Source organism: Typopeltis vanoorti, chromosome 8, assembly GCF_054136105.1.
Source record: "Typopeltis vanoorti isolate ZY-2024b chromosome 8, IOZ_Tvanoo_1.0, whole genome shotgun sequence".
Taxonomy (NCBI): Eukaryota; Metazoa; Arthropoda; class Arachnida; order Uropygi; family Thelyphonidae; genus Typopeltis; species Typopeltis vanoorti.
In genome coordinates, this window is record NC_143556.1 from 77,715,387 (window position 1) to 77,737,893 (window position 22,507).

At 34.8% G+C, this 22,507-nt stretch overlaps 1 protein-coding gene across 1 annotated transcript in view; it reads right to left on the reverse strand.

Annotated features, from left to right (window-relative positions):
- Positions 1–22,507, reverse strand: part of Cyfip (Cytoplasmic FMR1-interacting protein Sra-1) — a 452,821-nt gene that overhangs the window by 14,392 nt on the left and 415,922 nt on the right. Inside the window, exon 24 of the mRNA XM_090396405.1 lies at positions 7,215–7,453. Within this exon, the coding sequence (XP_090252531.1) occupies positions 7,215–7,453 (239 nt within the window). The remainder of the gene's footprint in view (positions 1–7,214; positions 7,454–22,507) is intronic.

Consider the following 22,507-nt stretch of genomic DNA (forward strand, 5'->3'; position numbering starts at 1 on the left):
CACTTATACCATAACAATTTTTCTTTGCAGCTCCTGCCTGATGACTACTCATCCATTTAATTCCCATCTGATTTATCCTCCTAACCAGTATCAAACTGCGTACCTTAGGTATGCAATGTGATACTATCCTCCTTAAATACTCCTTGATCATTTTCCATTCATACTAACATCCTTCCTTGTAGTTTTTTAAGGCAATGGCATTGCTCCAAGCTGCTGTCTGATTTTGCCATATTTGTAGTTCCACATTTACCTCTTCCACATATTTTTCTCTCCCTGGCTTATAGTAGCAATTAGCTAAATATTTTGTCATTTTGGCTTTCACATCAAATATACTGTCTCTCTCAATTCTACCTTCTGTGCTAAGCTTTACTTTTTGCTATCATTAACAATAGCACTCCACTAGTCCTTTCCATTTTCCTTGAAAATACAGCATCCCCTATGACATCTTTCTCTATTAACTAAGGCATATAATTTTGGGCCAATTCAATGGCTTCGCAATGTCAAATTATCACCCTTGTTCCTGATACTTCTACATGTGTTGCAATATCCTCATCAGCTCACAGATATCCTTGAATCATTTACTGTGGCTTATTCAGAAATAAAACTCAAGAAACTGCATTCTCAATATCACACTGAACCATTTATCCTAGTTTACGTTCAGATTATCCAAGATTAAGAACATATGCATTAAAAATGGTGTATTTTAAGAAATACAAAACTGATGTGAATTTTTTATTTTTAAATTAACTTTGGCCCAAATAAAACTAGATATCAGAAGTGGATAAAAATTTGGAAATCCAACATCCATCAACTTTTAACAATCAGAAGCATCTAGTCTAAAGAAAGGTTTTAATTCTGCTGTTGTCCTGGGCTCACATTCCAAAAGCTCATTTTTTTATGTAGTGTTGAAAAAGGTGTTCGTCATCTTTCACTCAATTCTGCTAATTGTTCAGACTGAAAGTCACTCATGAAAAAACAAAAATTTGCTAAAAATATCTGAAACTGGCTACCAGATTTACTATGAAAACTCAAATCACTACATCCTGTCCCTCCACAACTTTACAGGTCTCCTAAGACACACAAGCCTGAGGTTCCATTAATGCCAATTGTGGATGGCATTAGCTCTCTGACTTATGCATTATCAAAAGATCTTGCTACCTTTTAGAACATCACATCAGGTCTTTTGATTTTTACATCAAGAATTCAGCCCATTTCTTTCAGTTTCTGGAAGAAATGGGCTGAAGTATAGACATATCTTCTGACATTATCCTATTTGAATGATGTTAGACCATATTGGATATCTTTTTCCACCAGATATCACAAAAATGCTTGAGCACTGCCTTTGATCCAATTTCTTTCAGTGGAATAGTGTTTTTACAAACAATAGTTTGGACTAGCAATGGGCACTCTCCTCCATCAGCTGATCTCTACATTGAGAATTCTGAAAAGGATTTCCTAGCTCAAAACTACTTTGAAACCAACTGTTAAGTAGAGATATGTCAATGATATTTTCATTATTTGGAAACATGACCTCCCAAGTCTAACTATTTCTTCATTCTCTTACCTCTTTTAAATTTTATAGTTAATTAACATTAGTCAACAGTTAATTTTATATTAGAACTAGAAAAGGATGCTAAACTTCCTTTCTTAGATCAACTCATCAAAAAGAAACCTGAAAATGGTATTACTCTAGAGGTATATTATAAGCATACTCACACAAGATGTTATCTTCATGGTTCATCCCTTCACCATCCTTTCCAAAAGCTTGGTATCACTGCACTCTTAAGAATCAGTTGCATTCAATTTTACAAATTAAAGATAAACTTAAGATGAAATTCCAAGTCATCCCAAATTTATTTGTTCTTAATGGTTATTCAAAAAAAAAAAAAAAAGTGGACAAGATTTTATTTTCAAACTATCCCTCTCTCCATAACCAGAATTACCAATAAAGAAATTTGATTGCCATTTTAAACATTGGCAATCTATCCACTAGAACTGCTTCTCATTTCAAAGTTCATAACATCAGAGTGACTTTTGAACACATTTGAAAGGAAGTGCTCTGCATTATATGGAATACTACAGAAATTGATGTGAAGTGATCAGCCTCTACATACAAGTCAGTCATGAAGATACTTCACACATGGGCAAATTAAGCTGGCTAGGGCCCTGGCAGTAAAATTTAGTGTGCCCCTAAAAAAATTTCTACATTTGGAAACGTCGATAACATTTCTCTTGCAGCCTGGTATACTTGTGGGGCAGTATTGAATTTGTCTATCTTCTTTTAAAAGTAGTAGAAACTATTCCAGTTCATCATCAAAACATGTAATATCTGTATTGTTCTTGTAGATCTCTCTTAATTTTTCTACACAGCTCGGGGCCCCTGGCAGCCACCAGGTCTGCCTCTGTTCACACGCAAACTTTGATAATGGATTAAACAAAAATTTATTGGCAAGTATAATTTACTTTTCAGCAAAGTGAAAAACTTTCTGTTCCTATAAATATATATAATTGAGTGCTAGAAGATATAACACATTTGTAATTCTGCTCTCTGAGGATGCTGGTTGGAAATCCATCGAAATATTAGTGCGTTCAATATATTAATGATATATATATTTTCTTTTTGTGTTGTCACAACTTGAGTATGAATTTTAAATAGATCCAAGTGTTATTTGAAGGTTTTATAAAAACTGAAAATGCATGAAAATGGTTTCATATATTCATCTCATAAATGAAGACATTTGTATATTAGACTAAACTGGTTGTTCTGGTCAAATATGCCACCAAAAAGGTATATCTTCCCTAGCTGGAATAAACATCAGCTAGATCCCCTAGGATGTAATCAGCTAGATCCCCTAGGATCTAGCTGATAACTTTCATTATTCAGTGAAATAAAAAACACCTTGCTTACTGGAGGCCTGAAGTAGCTGTTGCCATGCTTGGTACCCAAAGAAAGGTTTTTGGTTTCTGCTCTCTCTCTCCCTTTCTATGCACATATAATGTGCATAGATATGCCAAATGGGCTGTAGACCCCCCCCCCCCCCAAAACCTCCTCCAATTCAAGGGTAGAGGTCACATAATTAATTCTTTCATGCAAATCAATACCATGTAAGCCATCATAAATAATTCTGATTATAACTGGAAATAAAAAAAAAAAAATTTCCTAAAATTATAACTTCTTCTTGCAACAAAATAATAACCAATAAATTTTACAAAAACAAAAAAATCCATTTGGAAAAAAAAACAAAAACATCTTTGTCTACTTATCAACATTTGTGGTCTTAATTCCATCAAAAAACTTGCACCACCTTAAAGACATCTGAATCTGACCCATTATTTTTATGGATCTGTTATCTCATGTCAAAGAATGGAGATCTATCACTGCAAATTCTGCTAACCACTCTGACCTTGAAGAAAAAAAAACAAAAGGTCAGAATAGTAGTTATTTTCAGTCTTTGAAGCTTGACTATCTACAGTACAAATACCCAAACAGTCAAGTCCAAGGACTTCAATGTACTATTAGCAATAATCTTTTACAAATTATCCATCTGTCCATTAGAATACCCAATAATATTTTTCACTCTCACCAAACTTTTAATTCCTTGACCAATTTTTCTGATAACTACTGTGCAGTTGTTAGGTTGTCCACGTGTCGCATTTTCTGCAGAACACCTTTCATCACCCAGCCACTCTCACCAAATGGGATGGCCTCTGTAATTTCTACTCCTCCTTTCTGTGCATTATTTTGCTATTCTGATCCAAACCTATGCCAGCTATTCTAAATAACTGAAATAATCCTTACTGGAACAAAGGCCTTATCTCTCTATCCAAAGTCCCATAACAGAATAAAAACTTTGGTTCTCCAATAAGTTTGCCAAGGCAATTCAAGAAAAAGAATTCAGTATACTGTAAAAGGCTTGAAACCAAAACTTCAGCATCCCACTCAGTTTACAACGTAATGTACAACAGCTGCTTAGTCACAAAGATACTTCATGTGCAAACTTTGCTTATGCTCAGATAGAGGATTAAACAAGAATATATTTTCTTGCTATCTTTAGTTTATAACAACTAGCTCTAATCCAGGTTATTTTAATAATAAGCGTTACACCTTTTCACTACTTGAATATGAGACATATATGATTTTTGCATTACTTCAACCTTCTGGACCCGGCTTGCTGATGATACCTGAAATTTTGGCACCATAAGTGCTTTGATTTTTTTTTCCCCTTTGTTTTTCACTTTGATATTTTAATTTTATTTTATTGGTACTGATGGTAGTTCCATGCCCACTAGCACTGGATTATTTAAGTAAACATTAAGATTGCTAGCAGTGCAGTTAATACCAGCATTACAGGATTACCTTTGGCCATATCATGCCACTATTTTATAGTAGCCCATCTAGCATTTGCTGTGGTGTAAGATTTGTTTCTATATCATGGATTTTTTTAATTGTCAGTCTCACTGAAAGTAAGACTTTAATTATATAAGAAACTGAAAGGTTTCTTTTATAATTAAACACAGAAGTTTTAGTTTTTTTGAATTACTTAGAATTCCTTTCTCCACTTACCCAATATTCAGTTCAACAACTTATATACAAACCATTGAAACCTCAGAAGACTGGAAAATTGGGCCAATTTCCTTTTCTTCTAAACCATAAAGTAATAAATCTTGCATATATTACTAGAAGCTAAAGAAAAGCAATTACATAGTATCTCATTTTTCGCCATTCCATTCTTTTGCCCCTTTCAAATAAAACCATGATCCTTATACTTGCCATATGGTTCACTCTTTCACCATGTTTCGCAGACCTTCCACACGCTTCTTCTCTCCATGAACTTGTAAGAATCAAAATATTTAAAGGTAATCTTTTGTTCATTTTATGGTACTTTTGTATATCCTAGTATGTTATTTAGTTTTTGCACACAATTGCAAGCTAAATTCCAGTTTTCACGAGTGCTCTGGTCTCTAATCTGGTGAATTATGTGTGTGTGTGTGTGGGGGGGGGTGACCTGTATATAGTAAACCAGTGCAATTTTTTTTGGTCTAGTTCATAACAAAAAAAAATTAAAAAGGAAATTCTTCAACTATCGAAGAAGCATGGGGACTTTGGACTTCCAATGTTAAATTTCTGCTAATTTAAGCAATACAGCTTTAAAATCCATAAAATGTTGCAGACTAATCATAATTATACAGTTCTTCGTCGGTACTACCTGGGTTTTCATCTCCCCCTATTTGGAGTAAATGATTATAAAGGTCCAGAAGCTGAGATTATTCCTGAATACTACAACATTCTGCACTTAACTCTAAGATTGCTACAACATTCTGGAATTAACATTCTTTCTGTTAATAAAAGCAAAACTTGTATAAAGAAATCCATAACCTCTTTTGCTATGAACTTCCACAGTTGGGTATTGACAATAATATTTTGCTTCATAACTTACTGAAGTTCAAAGGATACCCAACAGGAGGGATTTTGCTTGGAGAATTGCATATGGTCATCTTCCAGTAAATGACATCAAATGGAGGTACTTTAACATCAGAGATCCAATCTGTGATATCTGTTACCAATTGGAAATGGTAGAATGCATATTACAGCTGCCCTGCATATTTGGAACAGATTATGTACTGTGTTGGGCATTCCATTACTTTCAACAGAACAGATTCTTTTTTCTTTTTTAGCAATATCTCCCACCTGTCAGTAATGGGAACATAATTTAAATTTTTATAATTAACGAATTACTACCATTTATGGAAAGTTAGGGAAAAAAACATGGATTTGAAAACCAGCAATATGACATACAAATGCTTTACGATATTGTATTGAATTTTACTGTTCAGTGAACAATTTTTGTATTTAAAATAGAAGCATTCTAGGAGATACCAAATTTTTGGCCAGGTGGTGTAGACTACCTGCATTATACAATACTCACCAGGGAGGGGGGGGGATAAAATTCAGTCTATTTTTATTATGAGATGATTTTTAAATGGTTCCATCCTCTTAGTTCATAGTCTTATGGTGAATTTCAGGGATCACTGGAGAGCAATTCTAGGCAGAGGAGACCAATTCAAGGCAGTTAAACTCAGACAGAGCTAACCAGTTGGGTATTAGTAATCTTTTTGCTTTAGTTTCAGTTGGTCTTTTGGTTGTTCAGATGCATGAGATTGGTGAAAAAGTAAAAATGACCGCCTTTGGCTATGATCATATAAAAGAGCGGAAGCCTTTTTTTCCCTCATACTATTCATCTGGCTTTTTTCTCCCCTCTCCTAATAGTATCAGGCTCTTTTGCACCCTTATACTAACTGAGGTATTTTTACCTCAATAAAGGTCAAAACTGGTCTGGGTAGTGGCCTTTCCCATAATGTATAGCATTATACATTATACAAACAAATTTTGTTTGCTTGCACTTGGATAAAGGATTAAATAATATAATTTCTTGGCATCTTTAATTTAATTTATAACTGAGCGAAAAAAAGCTGCTGCTTTTCTTGCCATATGCCAATGGGGTGAGGACAACCTTGAACAACTTCAATGCTACAAAAACACAATCCTATATATTTCATGCAAGAAAGACTACACTTAGCCTCCCTTCACCTTTCATAATATGCAGGTCTCTATGTATAATCAGATATGTCTTCTTGGTCTAACTTACACTGCTAGTCTCTCCTGGCATACCCATAGCCTACTTTACCCTCCCTCAATAACTAAGGTGCCCTTTTTGGCTCAAGACATTACTTCTCACCTGCATAACTTCTAATACTGTATAAATTCCAAATCCATCCTAACCTAGAATGCTGTTCTTGAGAGAAATAAAAAAAATGACATTTGAAAAACTTAGCTGAAAATGTTTGAATGCTATCCAGAAGAGGATAAATGTGTGTCACTAATTAAAGCTGATTAATTAGTGACACACACTCTCTCTCTCTCTCTCTTTCTTACCAACTAATTCCAGCCATTTCTAACAGAGATGTTCTGTCTCTGAGATATGCTTCTAACATTTCCAGTTCTGTTGAAGTGCTGCCACTATTCCTCCACTTTCCTTAAGGTCCATAAGTACATTGCAACTGGATTCATTCACTGTCCCGCCTAAACATACTGAGCCAACTAATTGCTTCCCTTTTTCAATCTACTGCTGTGCTTTAAAACAATCCCTCAAAAAATTTCTTGAAAACTACAGTAAGAATAAATTGAAAAACCATTTTTTGTATATGATACTTACTCAACAGTGAACTCATTTTCTCCTACAGGAATACAGTATACAAACTGAAGAGCACTCCAAAGCCGATGAAACTCAGTACACTCATCTACATTCATGACACCATTCATTGGAGGTGTTCCCACCCAAACTGGATCATCTAAAAATGACTTAATCCTAGTCAGAATTATTTCAAAAATGGAGAGACCACAGCATAGTCTTTCCTTAGTCAGCAGATCACCTTCTCGAGCAATGGATGCTTGCTATTTATAAATAAGAAATAAAATAAAAATTTAATAAGAGGATCAAATATAAAATGCCATCAGCTTTAAATTGAATTTGTTCTGATCATTTTTCTTGCACTGAATTTCTTGGCAATTTACTAAGATATTTTCGTTGACAAAAACATTAAAAGTATTACCAAGAAATTCAGTGCAAGAAAACCACAGTGACGTTTAGTCACTAATAAAATATATTATTATTATTTTGGATCATATAACACATTATCATATGAATATTTAAACAGGAGTATTAAATAGAATAAATGGTATTAAATTAGCTACTGACACATCACATAAAGAGAGAAAACCAACTCATACAGATGCACCATATTATGTGTTCTATCCATACCAACTGGTTAATGTGCTTCATCAAAAAATCTTTTAAATAATGAATCAGAAAACCAAGTCATACAGATGTATGACTTGGTTTTCTGATTCATGACCATATTATGCATTCTGTCCATGCAAACTGGTTAATGTTCTTCAAATAATGAATCAAATCATCTTACTAATGCACTGGTAAATAATGGTCATAATAAGGCAAACCAGAATTTACTTAGCCACAGTAGAGCATTTGATTTATGACTTTAAGCACTAAATTTATTCACCTATGTGCACCAAAGGTCTGGAAAAGTCTCCCTGAATGAGAGTCCCCTCTATTCTAAAATATTGGCTGGCGCAGCTTTAAAAAATAAATTTGTCAATATCTGAAAAGGAGACGGCCCCAGAAAGAAATTAGAGGATTCATTTCTTTTAGCAAGGAATGACCTTTAACAGTCAGGGTAAGCACGTGAGTAAATTAGGAATTGACTATTTGCTTTCTTTATAGAATGAACATGTAAGAGGTGATACAGATATTAGAGTCAGGGAATTTTTATAAGTCTTGTAGTTAAAGTAGAGAGGCGAATTCATAAGGGAAGTAAAATATTACAGGAAGAGCAACGGCAATATTTAACAATGGTGCAGCCGACAGAATGTGATTAGGTCCCGAAAAATTAAGTAAATTGACCTATCACAGTGAGTTGGTCTTTGGTTCATATCAGGCACTCAGAAATTTGTTGGAAATAGTAGAAATTTTGAGAAAAGAATCTTATATTTCAGTGTAAGCTCTAGTAGAAGTATGTCTGTCCCAACTAGTACCGAGATGAACGATTCTGAAATTTTCAGAACAATAAACCCACAGCAAGTATTCCCCCAGTTCTCTGGAGAGGAATTAGATAATGTGATAATGTTTTTTGGTTATATTGAGGAACTGAGAGCAATCGGTAGATGGAGTGATTTCCAACTCCTTATTCTGCTATGCAGCAAACTAGCACAAGAGATTAAAAGATAACGAGTGAATATAACAGAAAAGGACAGGGCGATCTGCATAGCACAAGTTAGAAAGAATAGGAGAGGCAGTTAGAAAGAATAGGAGAGGCAGTTAAAAAGAATAGGACAGACAGTTAGAAAGGGTAGGAGAGGCAGTTAGAAAGGATGCAAAGCCCGCTTTCTTATATAAGCATAAGTAAAAAAAAACAGATGAAAAGGAAAGGTAACTCCCAGAGGATTGAGGGATGTCTAAAAGGAAATTTTCTAGAAAAATTTTTTTTCTAGAAAGAGGGGACCTTTGTTACATCCTGAATGAAGCACTTTATTAAAAAAACAATTCATTCAGGATTTAACAAGTCAGAAAAATCAGCTGAGAGAAAAAACTTGTACTCGAGCAGAAGAAATAAAGTACTAACTGTAAATAGAAATAGAATTACCTCCTTTTAGTAGAATTGTAATACCATGTAAAGAACTTCGTGTATAAATTAGTATTATATGAAATGCATCATGTATACAATGAATGGGTAAATTAGATGTAAACATTAGTCCAAAGGTCACGGGCGGGCCTGAGGCATTGGCAATCTCGGAAAGTGACGCACATTCGTTTCCCAGAAGAAGCTGCTATGATCTTGCGATGTGCCGAAGTTGCCGCAGACAAAGAAAGGGTGCTATCGCAGCTAGAAAGGGGGGAAGTGAAGAGAGAATAAAAAGGGTTTGCACCCCTTTCTCAAGGCTTTTTTCGCCTGTTTTGCTGGATGATGATTTGACTTCTCTCGTGGACTGGTAGTTCCTGGTGGTGTTTCTTGGCGATAGTTCGATATCGGAAGGTGTGCCTTTCCCTTCCATGTCTGAATTTTTGCCGGTACAAAACGATTTTGTACCGGCAAAATGCTGCCTTTGCTGAAAGTTCTGACGGAATAGGAATACTATCGCGGACGTATATTATGAACCGGCAGCTAGAAATGAGGATGACCCAAAACAGATCGAGAATAAACGAGGGGAAAATGCCAGGTAGAGAGCGTAGTTTAATCTGATGACCATAGTGACCCACCACGTGGACGCAGGCTTATGAAAGTATCCAGAGGTAATTCAAACAAAGAAGGACAGTTCAGACAGACCTGGAGATCCTGCCCCAAGAAATGGTAAAGTACAGATTTTCATGTATAATTACCCAGTCGGTAAAAGGGAAAGATCATTGTAATGTAATAATCGAGTATGGACAGTATTTAAGAACTTTAAGTGATTATTTAGCAGTGGCTAATGTCCATAAGACAAATTGTTTGGAATGATTACAGATGATTGTGACTAGTTTAATATGCAAGACTAACATAGTAGGTAGAATATTGCTTAGAAGTGTATAATGTGTATATTATGTGTGTTAAATCTCTAACTCAAAAGAAGGATTTATTGTTCATGCATAAGAGTATTAATCAGTTTGATAAAGTTTGATTTAGCATGTCACTGAACTAATTTAAAGTGAGATTAGTCTAAGAAGTGTATATTATGTCTTTAGATTCCAATAAATATGTTTTTTCTTTTATGCCTGAGTTTTGCCTGTGATATGAACCAAAACTAAAACTCATTAATCTGAACCATAGCGGGGGGGGGGGGGGGGAGTTGAAAGAAAGGTATAACATGTTGTTATAGGAGTTACAACTGCAAACCAGAATTTACTTAGCCACAGTAGAGCATTTAATTTATGAGTTTAAGCAATAAATTTATTCACCTATGTACACCAAAGGTCTGGAAAAGTCTCCCTGAATAAGAGTCCCCTCTATTCTAAGATATTGGCTGGCGCAGCTTTAAAAAATAAATTTGTCAATATCTGAAGAGGAGACGGTCCCAGAAAGAAATTAGAGGATTCATTTCTTTTAGCAAGGAATGACCGTTAACAGTCAGGGTAAGTACGTGAGTAAAATTAGGAATCGACTAGAGATAAAGAATTTGCTTTCCTTATAGAATGAACACTTAAGAGGTGATACAGACATTACAGTCAGGGAAATTTTATAAGTCTTGTAGTTAAAGTAGAGAGGTGAATTCATAAGGGAAGTAAAATATTATAGGAAGAGCAATGACATAAAATGGCAGATGCGGCAATATTTAACAATAGTACAGTGACATCTACGAATATCTAGTTTCATTCTAACCACAGTACCAATACCAGCTTAGCTTATGTCAAATGTGCTTCCAAAAAATCAAGACATGTCAAATAAATATAGCCCTGGGACATTCTAACTGGTAAAATTGGCATATGGTCTTAAGGTTGATCTTTAAGACAGCTGAGATTATGGATTTCACATGTTCCATTGAGAGATGGAAGTAAAATTTTTAGCATGAATTAATGAGAATACAAACAATAAATAGATTCTATTAAATATATATGTTTTTCATTATAATAAATTACTACTATACTGATGTCTAAAAGCAAAGAACAAAGTACATTTTTACCTATATATGAAAAAAAATTTCATGACTACAGCCAAATGGGAACATAAATTTATTGCCAGCATACTAATAAATTATATTACACAAAAAATTAGTTATAAATTTCATACAAATTAAATTGCAATACATTTTCAGCAAAAGTTACAAATCTCCAAAGGACATAGTTAAGGAATTAATGCACAGTGTTTATAGAAAAGTATGTGGAGAAACATTTCAGTATGCAATATGTTCAGCTCAAACTGTGATGCAGCTCTCACAATGTCGACCATGCTTAACACCAAGAGGTAAACTGGCCCACTCATCCTTCAGAGTAAGGATAAGACCTTGTTTATTTTCTGGAGGGGAATTTCAAGTAGCAGTGCACCCCCCCCCCAATTGTCTTCCAAACGTGTTCTATGGGATTGAGATCCACGGAGTGTGCTGGCCACTACAATTCAATTAATATACTCAGTTTCCACAAGTATCTCCACTGCTCGTGTATAATGTGGTATGGCACTACCATCCATAAAAATTAATTCTTTACCTACAGAACCACAGAACAATCAAATATGACGTTGAAGAACTTTGTTGCAATATCGTTCACCACTCATAGTCCTATTTTCCAGCACTTGTAGCTCAATGCGCCCATTAAGCATAATACCTTTCCACACCATGACCTCAGCACCACCACCATATCAATCCCTTTCAAGAACATTCTCGCGATGGAAGCAGCACCACTTTCAAGCCAGATCAGGTGTTGTCTAGAACTGGAAGAAAGATGAAAACGACTAATCCATAAAGAATACATTAGCCCATTGGTGTCTTGTCCACTTTTTTATAGATACAACATTACTGAAAATGTGCTTTACAATGAGATGTGAATAAAAGGACATGAACTACAGTCCTTCAGATGTGTAGGTCCATATGTTGCAGACCTCTTGCCACAGTTTGAAGAGATATCCATGTACCTGTGTTAGAATAGTGCCAACTTGCAAGATGACCTGATATATTATTATTATTATTATTATTATTAGACACCTCCAGGGAGTCCAAAGACTCATCAAGGGAGGGCACCTACTCTACAACTCTGTCTCCACCCAATGCTCCAACTACAATCATCATCTACACCAACTCCATTTACCGCCCATCACCACTAACATTTTCACAAACAATCACAAACATCCATGCCCATGGTGGGATTCGAACCCACAGCCTTTTGGCTGAAGAGCAGATACGCTAACCACTCGGCAGCTTGCAAGTTGACACTATTCTAACACAGGTCAATAGCAAAATGTTGATTACATTTTGCTATTATAAACAAAAATCAGTCTTCATGCTCCATGGTAGAGTGAGGATAACCTCTTAGCAAATGTTTGGAACACATTCCACTGGTTTGAAACACTTCCCAGAGCCTGGATACAATGCTCTGTGAAATTCCTAACTCTCCAGCAATATCAAAAATTCTGCAGCCTTCTTCAAGCTTTCCAATAATTCTTCCCTGCATAAAATCATCTTGATGATGTCTTTGAGACATTACAACACATCTGAGTTTGCAACTTTATTCCTTCACGAAAAGAGCTTCCTTCAAACACATTTTGCTTAGTATAGCCTTTTGGCCTTTTAACCTGTTGACATGTGACCCCTTTGCATGTGATTAGAAAATTTGAATGTGCACCTGCTTTCTGCTCAAAATCGTCAGTTATACAAATTGCCATAAGCCGATTCATTTGAATTTGCAGTTGTAATCTTCAGAAATAGTGTTTTGGAATAGTGTTCCTTAGGTTTTGGACACCAGTCTATTACTATTATTATTATTATTATTATTATTATTAATGGCCTTGAGTTCATTTAGAGTGGAAATGGCACAGACTCTGTGACTTATCCAAAATTTATGTGAATAATAGATGTAACTATTACTAAATAACCTAGATGGCCAAACGAGTGATGAATTTTATCCCACTGGTGTGAGACTACTACCACCACCCTGCTTACTGGATGGCTGAAGTGACTAAGAAAAGTCTCATGTTTCGTTTCTGGATTAAGTAAAAAAAAAAAAAAAAAAAATGAGAGAGAGAGAGAGAATTGTAAAAATATAAAAATTAATTAAGAATCCTCTTATTTTCATGGTAATAAATACCATGGGTTTAACCTTCCATGGACAAGACTAACATAAAAATAATATAATAAATAATAATAATCCACTGACACAGTCTGAGACCAACTAATTGAATGTTTGGGGGCAGGGGGAGGGGGGAACAAGTAAATCACATAATGACTAATCACCACCATGATCAAACTGATGCTTGTAGCATGAAAGTTATCATGTATAAGTTGGCTTGTGTATTTTCACTCCTAATAATGGTATCATAATTAACTTCCTCATGCAAGTGAAAATATTATTATTATTATTTAGGCCTCCATGGAGTCAAAAGACTCATCGCGGGAGGTCCTTCCTAGGAAACACAAAGTCTATCAGACCACTCCTCAAGCTCATTGACTGGTCTCACTCTCACCACTCTATCAGGCAATGCATTTCACAGTTCAACCACTCTCCATGCAAAGAAACCACTCCTCACCTCTTGCTCACAGTTTCCTTTCGTAACTTCCAGGGATGGCCTCTTTTCATCACTCCTTACCGCAGTTCAACCAAGCGAAAGAACTCCCCAGTGTCAACTCTGTAACCACCTCTCAACAGTTTAAAAGTCTCAATCATATCACTTCTCCTTCTATCCACCAAACTCTGCAGTCCACATTCCCTCAGCCGATCCTCATAACTAACATTGTACAGTCCTGAAACCATCTTTGTTATCTGCCTTTGTACCCTTTCCACAGGTAATTTATCCCCTTCAAATCCTGAGGACCAAATCTGAGAACAATAGTTTAAGTGTGGTCTGATCATGGTCTTATACATTGGAATGATAACTCTTTTATCTCTGTAGGTCAGTGTCCTTCTCATTATTGCAGCGATCCGCTGTGTTACCTTCACCACATTTGCAATATATCCCATGAATTTCAGGTTTCTATCAATCATCAACGCCAGATCTCGTCTCCCCCTACTTCCTCCAATAGAGTATGCAGCATCAAAACTCTCTTAATTAAACCCATAATTGATGTACTGAGTTTTATATACCAACATAAATTTTTATACAACTAGTATATAAATTTTATATACTAGTTGTATACCAATACCTGAACATACATTCTCTATCAATCAAAATACAGAAATCCTCGTATAACTTTTAAAGACTACATACCCAATTTATATCCATCTCATATTATCTTTCTACGGAATTACATATACTTGCATTTGTCCACATTAACTTTTAAACCCTTCTTCCAATCATACAAGATCATCTCAAAAATAATTTAGGTTATCTTAACAAAAATAAAAATTTTATTCTTAATATTTGAAGCTAAATCATTTATGGATATATTAAACAATGGTCCTAACACAGAATCCTATGATACCTGATCTTAATGATAATGAAAACTATTCTCTAAGCACTAGTTCTTGTAATCTATTTGGCAACCAATTTCCAGTCCATTCATTAAGCTGGCATGGTTGGTCGAGTTGAGTACCCACTTTTCAATCAACAGATTGGGGGGGGGGATTGAAATTCTGCAATTTGCATAGATCTTTGTGATTGTCCTTGAACAGGAGATGAATTCTACTGTTCACTGTGAAATTGCCACATCATTTATTGGGGGCCCTGAAGTGGCTTGAAAAATTACTATGTTTGGTCTAGATCTAGAGCAAGTTTTGAACTATGCAAATATAAATAAAAATAAATAAAATTAACAATAACAAAAAGTGTCAATGGCTATTTGGGCACATTTTGATCTTATGTGGAATACTATCAAAATTGAAATTCAAAAAGAAGAAACTATACTTCATAGTTTTTTCAGATTACATAATTACTTCAGTTAAGTAGTAAATTTAATTATGAGAACAACAATTATATCTGATAGCTTAAATGCCAATTATGTGAGAAATAAAAAAACAAAATAAGAAAGCACAATGATTATAACTTAAATATACATAAATATTTCATTACTTTCAGTGGGGAGAGGGATTAAAGACTTACTATAAAATTCACCTACTTTTTTTTTTTTTAAATGATAATTCTACCCATCAAAGGATATAAATCTACTGCAGGTAGAGTATGGATTAACTAATCAAGAAACTTTACTAGATATAATACTTCAGTTTACTTCAAATCTCTAATAAGCAGGATGACGGTCTCACAATAGGCAATAAAAAGTCATCTATCACTTAAATATATATCACAAACATCCATGCCACGATGGGATTTGAACTTTCAGTCTGTAGGTTTGGAATTATACATGCTACCTCTCTTGGTCAGTTGATTCCAATTATTCTGATGAACCACTATCATCATCTTCAACAGCACTTAATGAACCATTTAGGTTTAATGCTGCCATCACCAGGTTTCTAAATTTGTCTCTATCATGGGCTGCATCTGGAGTAAAGTGTTCATCCTGCTGTCTTAGGACTTTCAATACCACATCCATCCATTATTATTATAGCATGGGCACTTCCACGGAGTCCTAAGACTCATAGTTGACTTATTTGCTAGGAACTTTTGATATGCTTACTTCTTTTCCTTCACTGCCTCTTTAACTTCCTGTGTCCACCATGAATTTCTAATTTTTCTATCCGTGCAGACAACCTCACCACATGCCTCTCTGGCTGAATCAATCAGGGTTTTCTTCAAGGCTTGCCACTGAATCTCCAAGGTTTGGTTCCTGTTCTCAAACTCTTTCATTTTTTCTTCAATAACCTTTGTGTATTTTAGTCTACAGTTCACATCTGAGAGCTGCTCAACTTTTATTCGCTTTAAAACTTTCTTACATGTTATTCTTTTCAATATGAAATTCAATTTTATCCTGCTCAAGACTAAATAGTGATCACTTCAAATTTCAAATCTTCTATACACTCTGGTGTCCTGCACAAGGGAGAAAACATCATCATCAACAATAACATAGCCAATAAGACCTTTCTTATTTCTTGCCTCTTCTCTCCATGTGAATTTGTGCACATTTTTATGTTGGAACATGGTGTTAGTAATAACCAGTCCATCCATGTCCTGAGCAGAAGTCCAACACGTATTTGTCATTATTATTAGCTTTGCTCTTTTCTCCAAATTTTTCCAAAATATTTTTGTATGTCTCACAATCATTTCCTACTCTGCTATTCAGATCCCCAACAAGGACCAACTTTTTCTTTTTTATTGTGTCAGTTGCCTTCTCTAAAGACTCAAAAAATTCCTCCACTTCTACCTTAGTAGAACCTTCTGTGGGACCATAGGCACAAATAAGTCTCATTGTCCAGTTCCCCATTCTGATATTAGCCCACGTCACTCTACTTGAGACTGCCTGCCATTCAAGAAGATTAGCCTCGTATTTTGTGTTGAATACTATGGCTACTCCTTCTTTTCCTTGATTGTCATTGCCTGAATATAACATTTTGTATTTATTGCTCAAAAAGATTTCACCAGTTTTTTGTCTTTTTTGTTTCAGTCACCCCTATTATGTCGATCTGGTACTTATCTAATTCCTCAGCTAGCTCCATTTTTTTGCCATTCAGGCTTCTTATGTTGATAGTATCGATCTTTAACTCTGGTGATGTTGAGTTGGGGTGTGTTTTCAGATTTGTTCCAGTAGCTAACTTTTCGCTGTTTGCCCTGGCGAAAACAACAGGTGCCTTGTGTAACCAGGCAACGCCCCAGCCAGCATGAAATTTTGTCATGTTGTACCATCATTTTGTATTTTGGTTTAAGCCAATAAGAATACAATTTGGTCGGCTAAATCCCAAATTGCCAGCCCATTCTCGTTCGTTCAGTATCCAGGTAGATACCCAACAGGGTGCACCATGAGAAGGTGAGGATTGGAAATTAGGTCAGAAGCCCTGGTCAGTTACTTTAAAGGTTATGTGGAGGTCTCCTCAGTTATACAGCTTTGACCATTAAGCATCCCAATGCATAAGTTAAAATATCACTTTTTCCACATTAAATTTACATTATGTTTTACCTATACTTTCAGCTTATTCCAATCATCCTGCAAGCCTTTCACCTTTATAAACTATTACCTTACCCAACTTTGCATCATCAGCAAACAACTGAATATCTCCCTTTAAATTGTTTCCTATATCATTTATGTATGAACTATATGAACTAAACAGCAGTGATCCAAGCATAGAGTCCTGTGGGGAACCACCATTCAACTGTCCTCTCCTGGATTCTGCTCCTCCATATACTACTTTTTGGTATCAGTCCATCAACTCATGCTCAACATCTTCCCATTAATTTATTTGTAAGCACTTTTGATCAACTGGACATCTATCCTCCAAATATGGTCAAACCACTCAATTATAATTTCATTTATAGTCCAGTATTTTGACTTAAGATTATTCAAAATTCTTTTTCGACACTTTTCTTTAAAATGTAACAAGTTTGCTGTTATCTCCCGCTACTGTTGACCATGCTTCATAGCCACAGTAACATCAGATATTGATAACTTAGACCAGTGTTTCCCAAACTTTTCCAACGATGGAACACTTCACAAATCCTGAAATTTTCACAGAACACCTTGGTTATTTAGTAATGTATTAATTATTAATTTAGCTGATTTTGTACTATGAATTAATAATTGATCATTAATTATTAATTAATAAAACATCAATTAAACATAAACATCATTAAATTAATTTGTGCTGATTTTCATTGACATATCCCATTCTGTTCACCAAAAATTTATAATATTATAAGTACTTAAGAGTGAATGTAGACTTTTTCTCCTGTGTGCTGGTAGTTTTCCCCTCCTTTTGTACATCCTGGAGATTGCTTTGTAGGCTGGCGGTGGTGGATGACTCACTATCTGTTGCATCACAAACACCTTCAATAAGAGATTTCTTAATACCAAAATTAAATAAAGTCCCTTGTCTCTTATTCATATTAAAATTTAAATCTGCAGGCCTATTACTTTTAAAAAATCACAGCACTACGGTTTCGAAACTTTCACCCTACAATACGAACTTGTGAAGAAAGTATGCAGTATTACTATATTTCAGAACCAGATACAGACTACCTTGATCTTCAATTTTAGTAGAAAAATTTTCTTTATACTTCCTTGCTGATTGGTCACTAACATTTGCAACATAAATGTTATTTCGTTAAGTTTTGAGAACAGAGGATATGCTGCCCATTGTTGTAAATTGGCTTGCAGGCAATTTTTATAATCGGTCATAAACAGCAGTATTCTCTTTCCTGATTGTTGAAAGATTTTGATGTGTGAAAATTAACGATAATTCATGAGTATTCCATGTTTAAAAATATGCGACTGGTCATAAACAGCGGTATTCCCTTTCCCAAATGTTGAAAGGTTTTGATGTGTGAAAATTAACGATAATTCATGAATACTTCCATGTTTAAAATACATGGCTTGGTCACTAACATTTGCTGCACAGATGTTATTAAGTATTCTGGATCTGAACTTTTCGACATATTCATGAATATTATTCTCCTCAAAATATTTCCACTAAAAAATATTTCTTCATGAAAAATGCTAGAAAACTAAAATGACAAATTCCAGGAGAACTTCTCATGGAACATCACCTTCTGCAGAACACAGTTTTGGGAAACCCTGACTTAGACAATTGCAAAATATCCATGTTTCACTTTCTCAGTTCTTTCCTCCATCTCTTGATGCCTATCACTGTCGACTTCTAGATATTTAAAATTATGTACTTGCTCAAAGATATAATTATCAACAACGAAGTTGGAATAGTCCTGATGGGTCCTTGAAATGCAAACATATATTTAGTCTTTTCCTCATTTATGACAAGATCCATAGCCTTACTTGTTTTAATTATATTATATGTAGTTTGTATAACATCCTGACAAGAGTCTCCAAGGATATGGATTGCCAGCATAAGCCAATAGGATGTTTTTCCATTGATTTCCATTTTCCTTTTTCATTTAGTTCACTAATGACTTTTTTCTAATTTTTTTCTAGGTTGAACAGAATCAGTGAAAGAGGATCTCCTTGGCGAATACCCCTGTTGAAAACATATGTTGCAAAGGGTGTGGCAATTATGCAGTTGTATTTTATATATACATACGTCTATGGTATTCTAAAAAAGTCTCATTGTATCCCATAATGCATTTTGATGTACACTGTCATATGCTTGTTTATAATCCACAAATACTAAATGTGATTTCTTTTATTAAATTCATAATATTTTTCTAACAACTATCAGTGTGTGAAAAGATGATTAGTGTTGGTTTTTCTTTGCAGAAACCACACTGATAGGTCTTCAATGATGTTTGAAACATGCATTAATTCTTTTCTAGATTAGCATAAAAATATCCTCAGCCTGCCCAGAGTACAAAATGTGCTATAGGTTTGCAAATAACCTTTCATGGGTGGGAGCAACATATAAAGATAGCATTTTGTAACAAATCTCTAAAAGAGAGAGAGAAATACCTATAGTTAGTTACTCTGGTAATCATTAGGTCTTCTTTTTTAAAAAAAATAAATAGGGCACAATATGGCTGTATTCCAATCAACTAGGATTCCTTCTTTTTGCCATACACCTTGATAATTTCATAAATTTCAGTTATTAAGGGTATTCTTTCGAATTTTAAAAGTTGGCATTATTTAAATTAAGGGGATATTAAATCCCACATTGTTTCAAAACCGAATAAGAAACTCAAAGATCGGAATCAAAGAGTTTCATGCCGGATATAGTAACTATAAAAGTATCGGCGACTGCTAGCATAAGCTAAAGCACGTAGTCCAAGTACATAGTACAAACTAGGGCAACTTGTAGCAAAGTTCTGATCGCTTTTTCTAAAAGTTCCCCACCTTTGCTACGAGTTGTCCTAGTTTGTACTACATACGTGGACTAAGTAGTACAAAGTAAATAACTGGGGAAAAAATGACAAAGTAACTGGTTGGATGATTCACGACACCTTAAAGTTAAATGTAATAACAGATACCACTCTACCCACAAGAAAGGAGGTAAAGCATATAATTAAGAATCTTCCTAATAATAAATCCCCTGGGTGTGATAATATTCCAGCTGAGCTGCTGAAAGCTTTGACTGGCAATAATAACAACTATTTAGTGGAATCCATTCAGGACATCTATAAAACAATACAATTACCTGAAGTTTTTACAACATCTATCTGCATACCAATTCCAAAGAAACATAATGCACAAAATTGTGAGGATTACAGAACTATGAGCTTAATATCCCATGCATCCAAAATTATTTTAACCTTCGTTAACAAACAAATTGAAAGAGCCATAAGCAGTGAATTGAGTGAACAACAGAAAGGCTTCAGAAGAGGAATGGGAACCATTAATGCTATTCTGGAACTAAAAATACTAATAGAAAGATCACTTGAAAGAAATAGGAACATTTATATTTGCTTCATAGACTTTTAGAAGGCCTTTGACCAGGTAAAACATAATAAAATGTTCAATGTATTAGATAAATTAGACATAGAAGATCATGTACTTAAGATTATAAAAATGATTTACACCAAACAGAAAATGCAGCTGTTTAACTCCGAGACCTCTGAAGCGAAAATAAAAAGAGGTGTTAGACAAGGTTGTATCCTTTCACCAAATCTATTTAATATTTATAGTGAGACAGTGATGAAAAAGATTGAAAAACAAAAAACAGGAATTAGTATCAATGGTATAAAATACAACAATCTTAGATATTGATGATACCATTCTAATAGCAGAAAACAGAAACAAATTAATCAAATTACTGCAGCAACTAATTGAAGATGGTAGAGAATTTGGATTAGATATTAATGAAAAAAAAAACCAAATTTTTGAAAATCTCAAAAGAAAGCAAATCCGAGCCAGAAATATTCATAAATAATATGAAAATTGAGCATACAACAGAATACAAATATTTAGGCACTTACTTTACTGCAGATGGAAAGCAAGATAAAGAAATAAAAATAAGAACAGCCATAGCTAAAAATGCATTCTGGAAAAATAAAGATCTGCTCAGAAGTTCTGTGAATATCGAGACAAAGAAGAATGATAAGAACATTAGTGTGGCCAATTTTCAGATATGGAAGTGAGACCTGGGTATTCAAGAAGAGAGCAACAGACAATGGCCTTTGAAATGTGGTGCTATAGGAGAGCTCTGAAAATCCAATGATTTTCAGAGCTCTGTCCTACAGAGAATGAGAACACAGATCTTTATTACAGGAAATGATCCAGAGAAAGATGAGATTGGCAGGACATGTACTGAGAGGTTCAGCAGGACAGAGGATATTAACAGTTTTAGAAGGAAAAATTATGGGAAAAGGATCAAGAGGCAAAAAACGAAGGACAAGGCTTGAAGATATAAGATCATGGATAGGATCACATGGCTATGCAGAAACAAAAAGGAAAGCCACCAACAGAGAACTGGAAGGACATGGTGCTGCACCCTCTCACTGAGGAAGCTACATGAAAAAGAAGTAGTAGTAGTAACTGGTTATTATTGGAAGCTTTTCACTTCAGTATAAATTAAATTAAAGATGGCCAGGAAATTATATTCTTGTTTCATCCTTCATCCAAGTTTAAGCAAACAAAGTTTGTGCGTGAAGTAACTTCACAACTAGGCTAATTGTATATAGAGCCTAGTGACTTCGTATTAATTGCCTTAGTATCCCATAATGCAAAAACACATCCTTTTGCATGTGCATGGTGCTATGCAGTATGGGAAGGGCCACTACCCAAACCGATTTTGGACTTTATTGAGGTCTAATCAGTGACAGCAAAAGTAAAAAGGTAGTGAAAAGGTGTAACACTTTTATTAAAATACTCTGGATTAGAGATACTTCACTTACACTCAGATAATGGATTAAACAAGAATATAATTTCCTGGCATCTTTAATTTAATTTATATTCAAATGAAAAAACTTGCAACAACTAGCATGTATTCTTGTTGAGAGGCTTATACGCTGGTTAGACATAATAACTAATATTTAAGGAATTGACAGCGTATACTGGAAATATAGATTAAATAAACTTTAATATACACTTTCCGATATTTCGGCGAACGTTACATTGCCATCTTCTTGGGAACTTACTAAAAGGACACGTGCACACAAGTACTAATACAACAAATGAGACTGAGGCTAGGGCGCTAGCGTTTTCCTAAAGTCCTGATGGTGCCCCCTGGCGGGCTATATTGGTAGTTCTTGGCCTTTGGGCTGAAGTTCTTTTGATAAAAGTTTCCCAAATTTGGGGCAGTTTCATGCATCC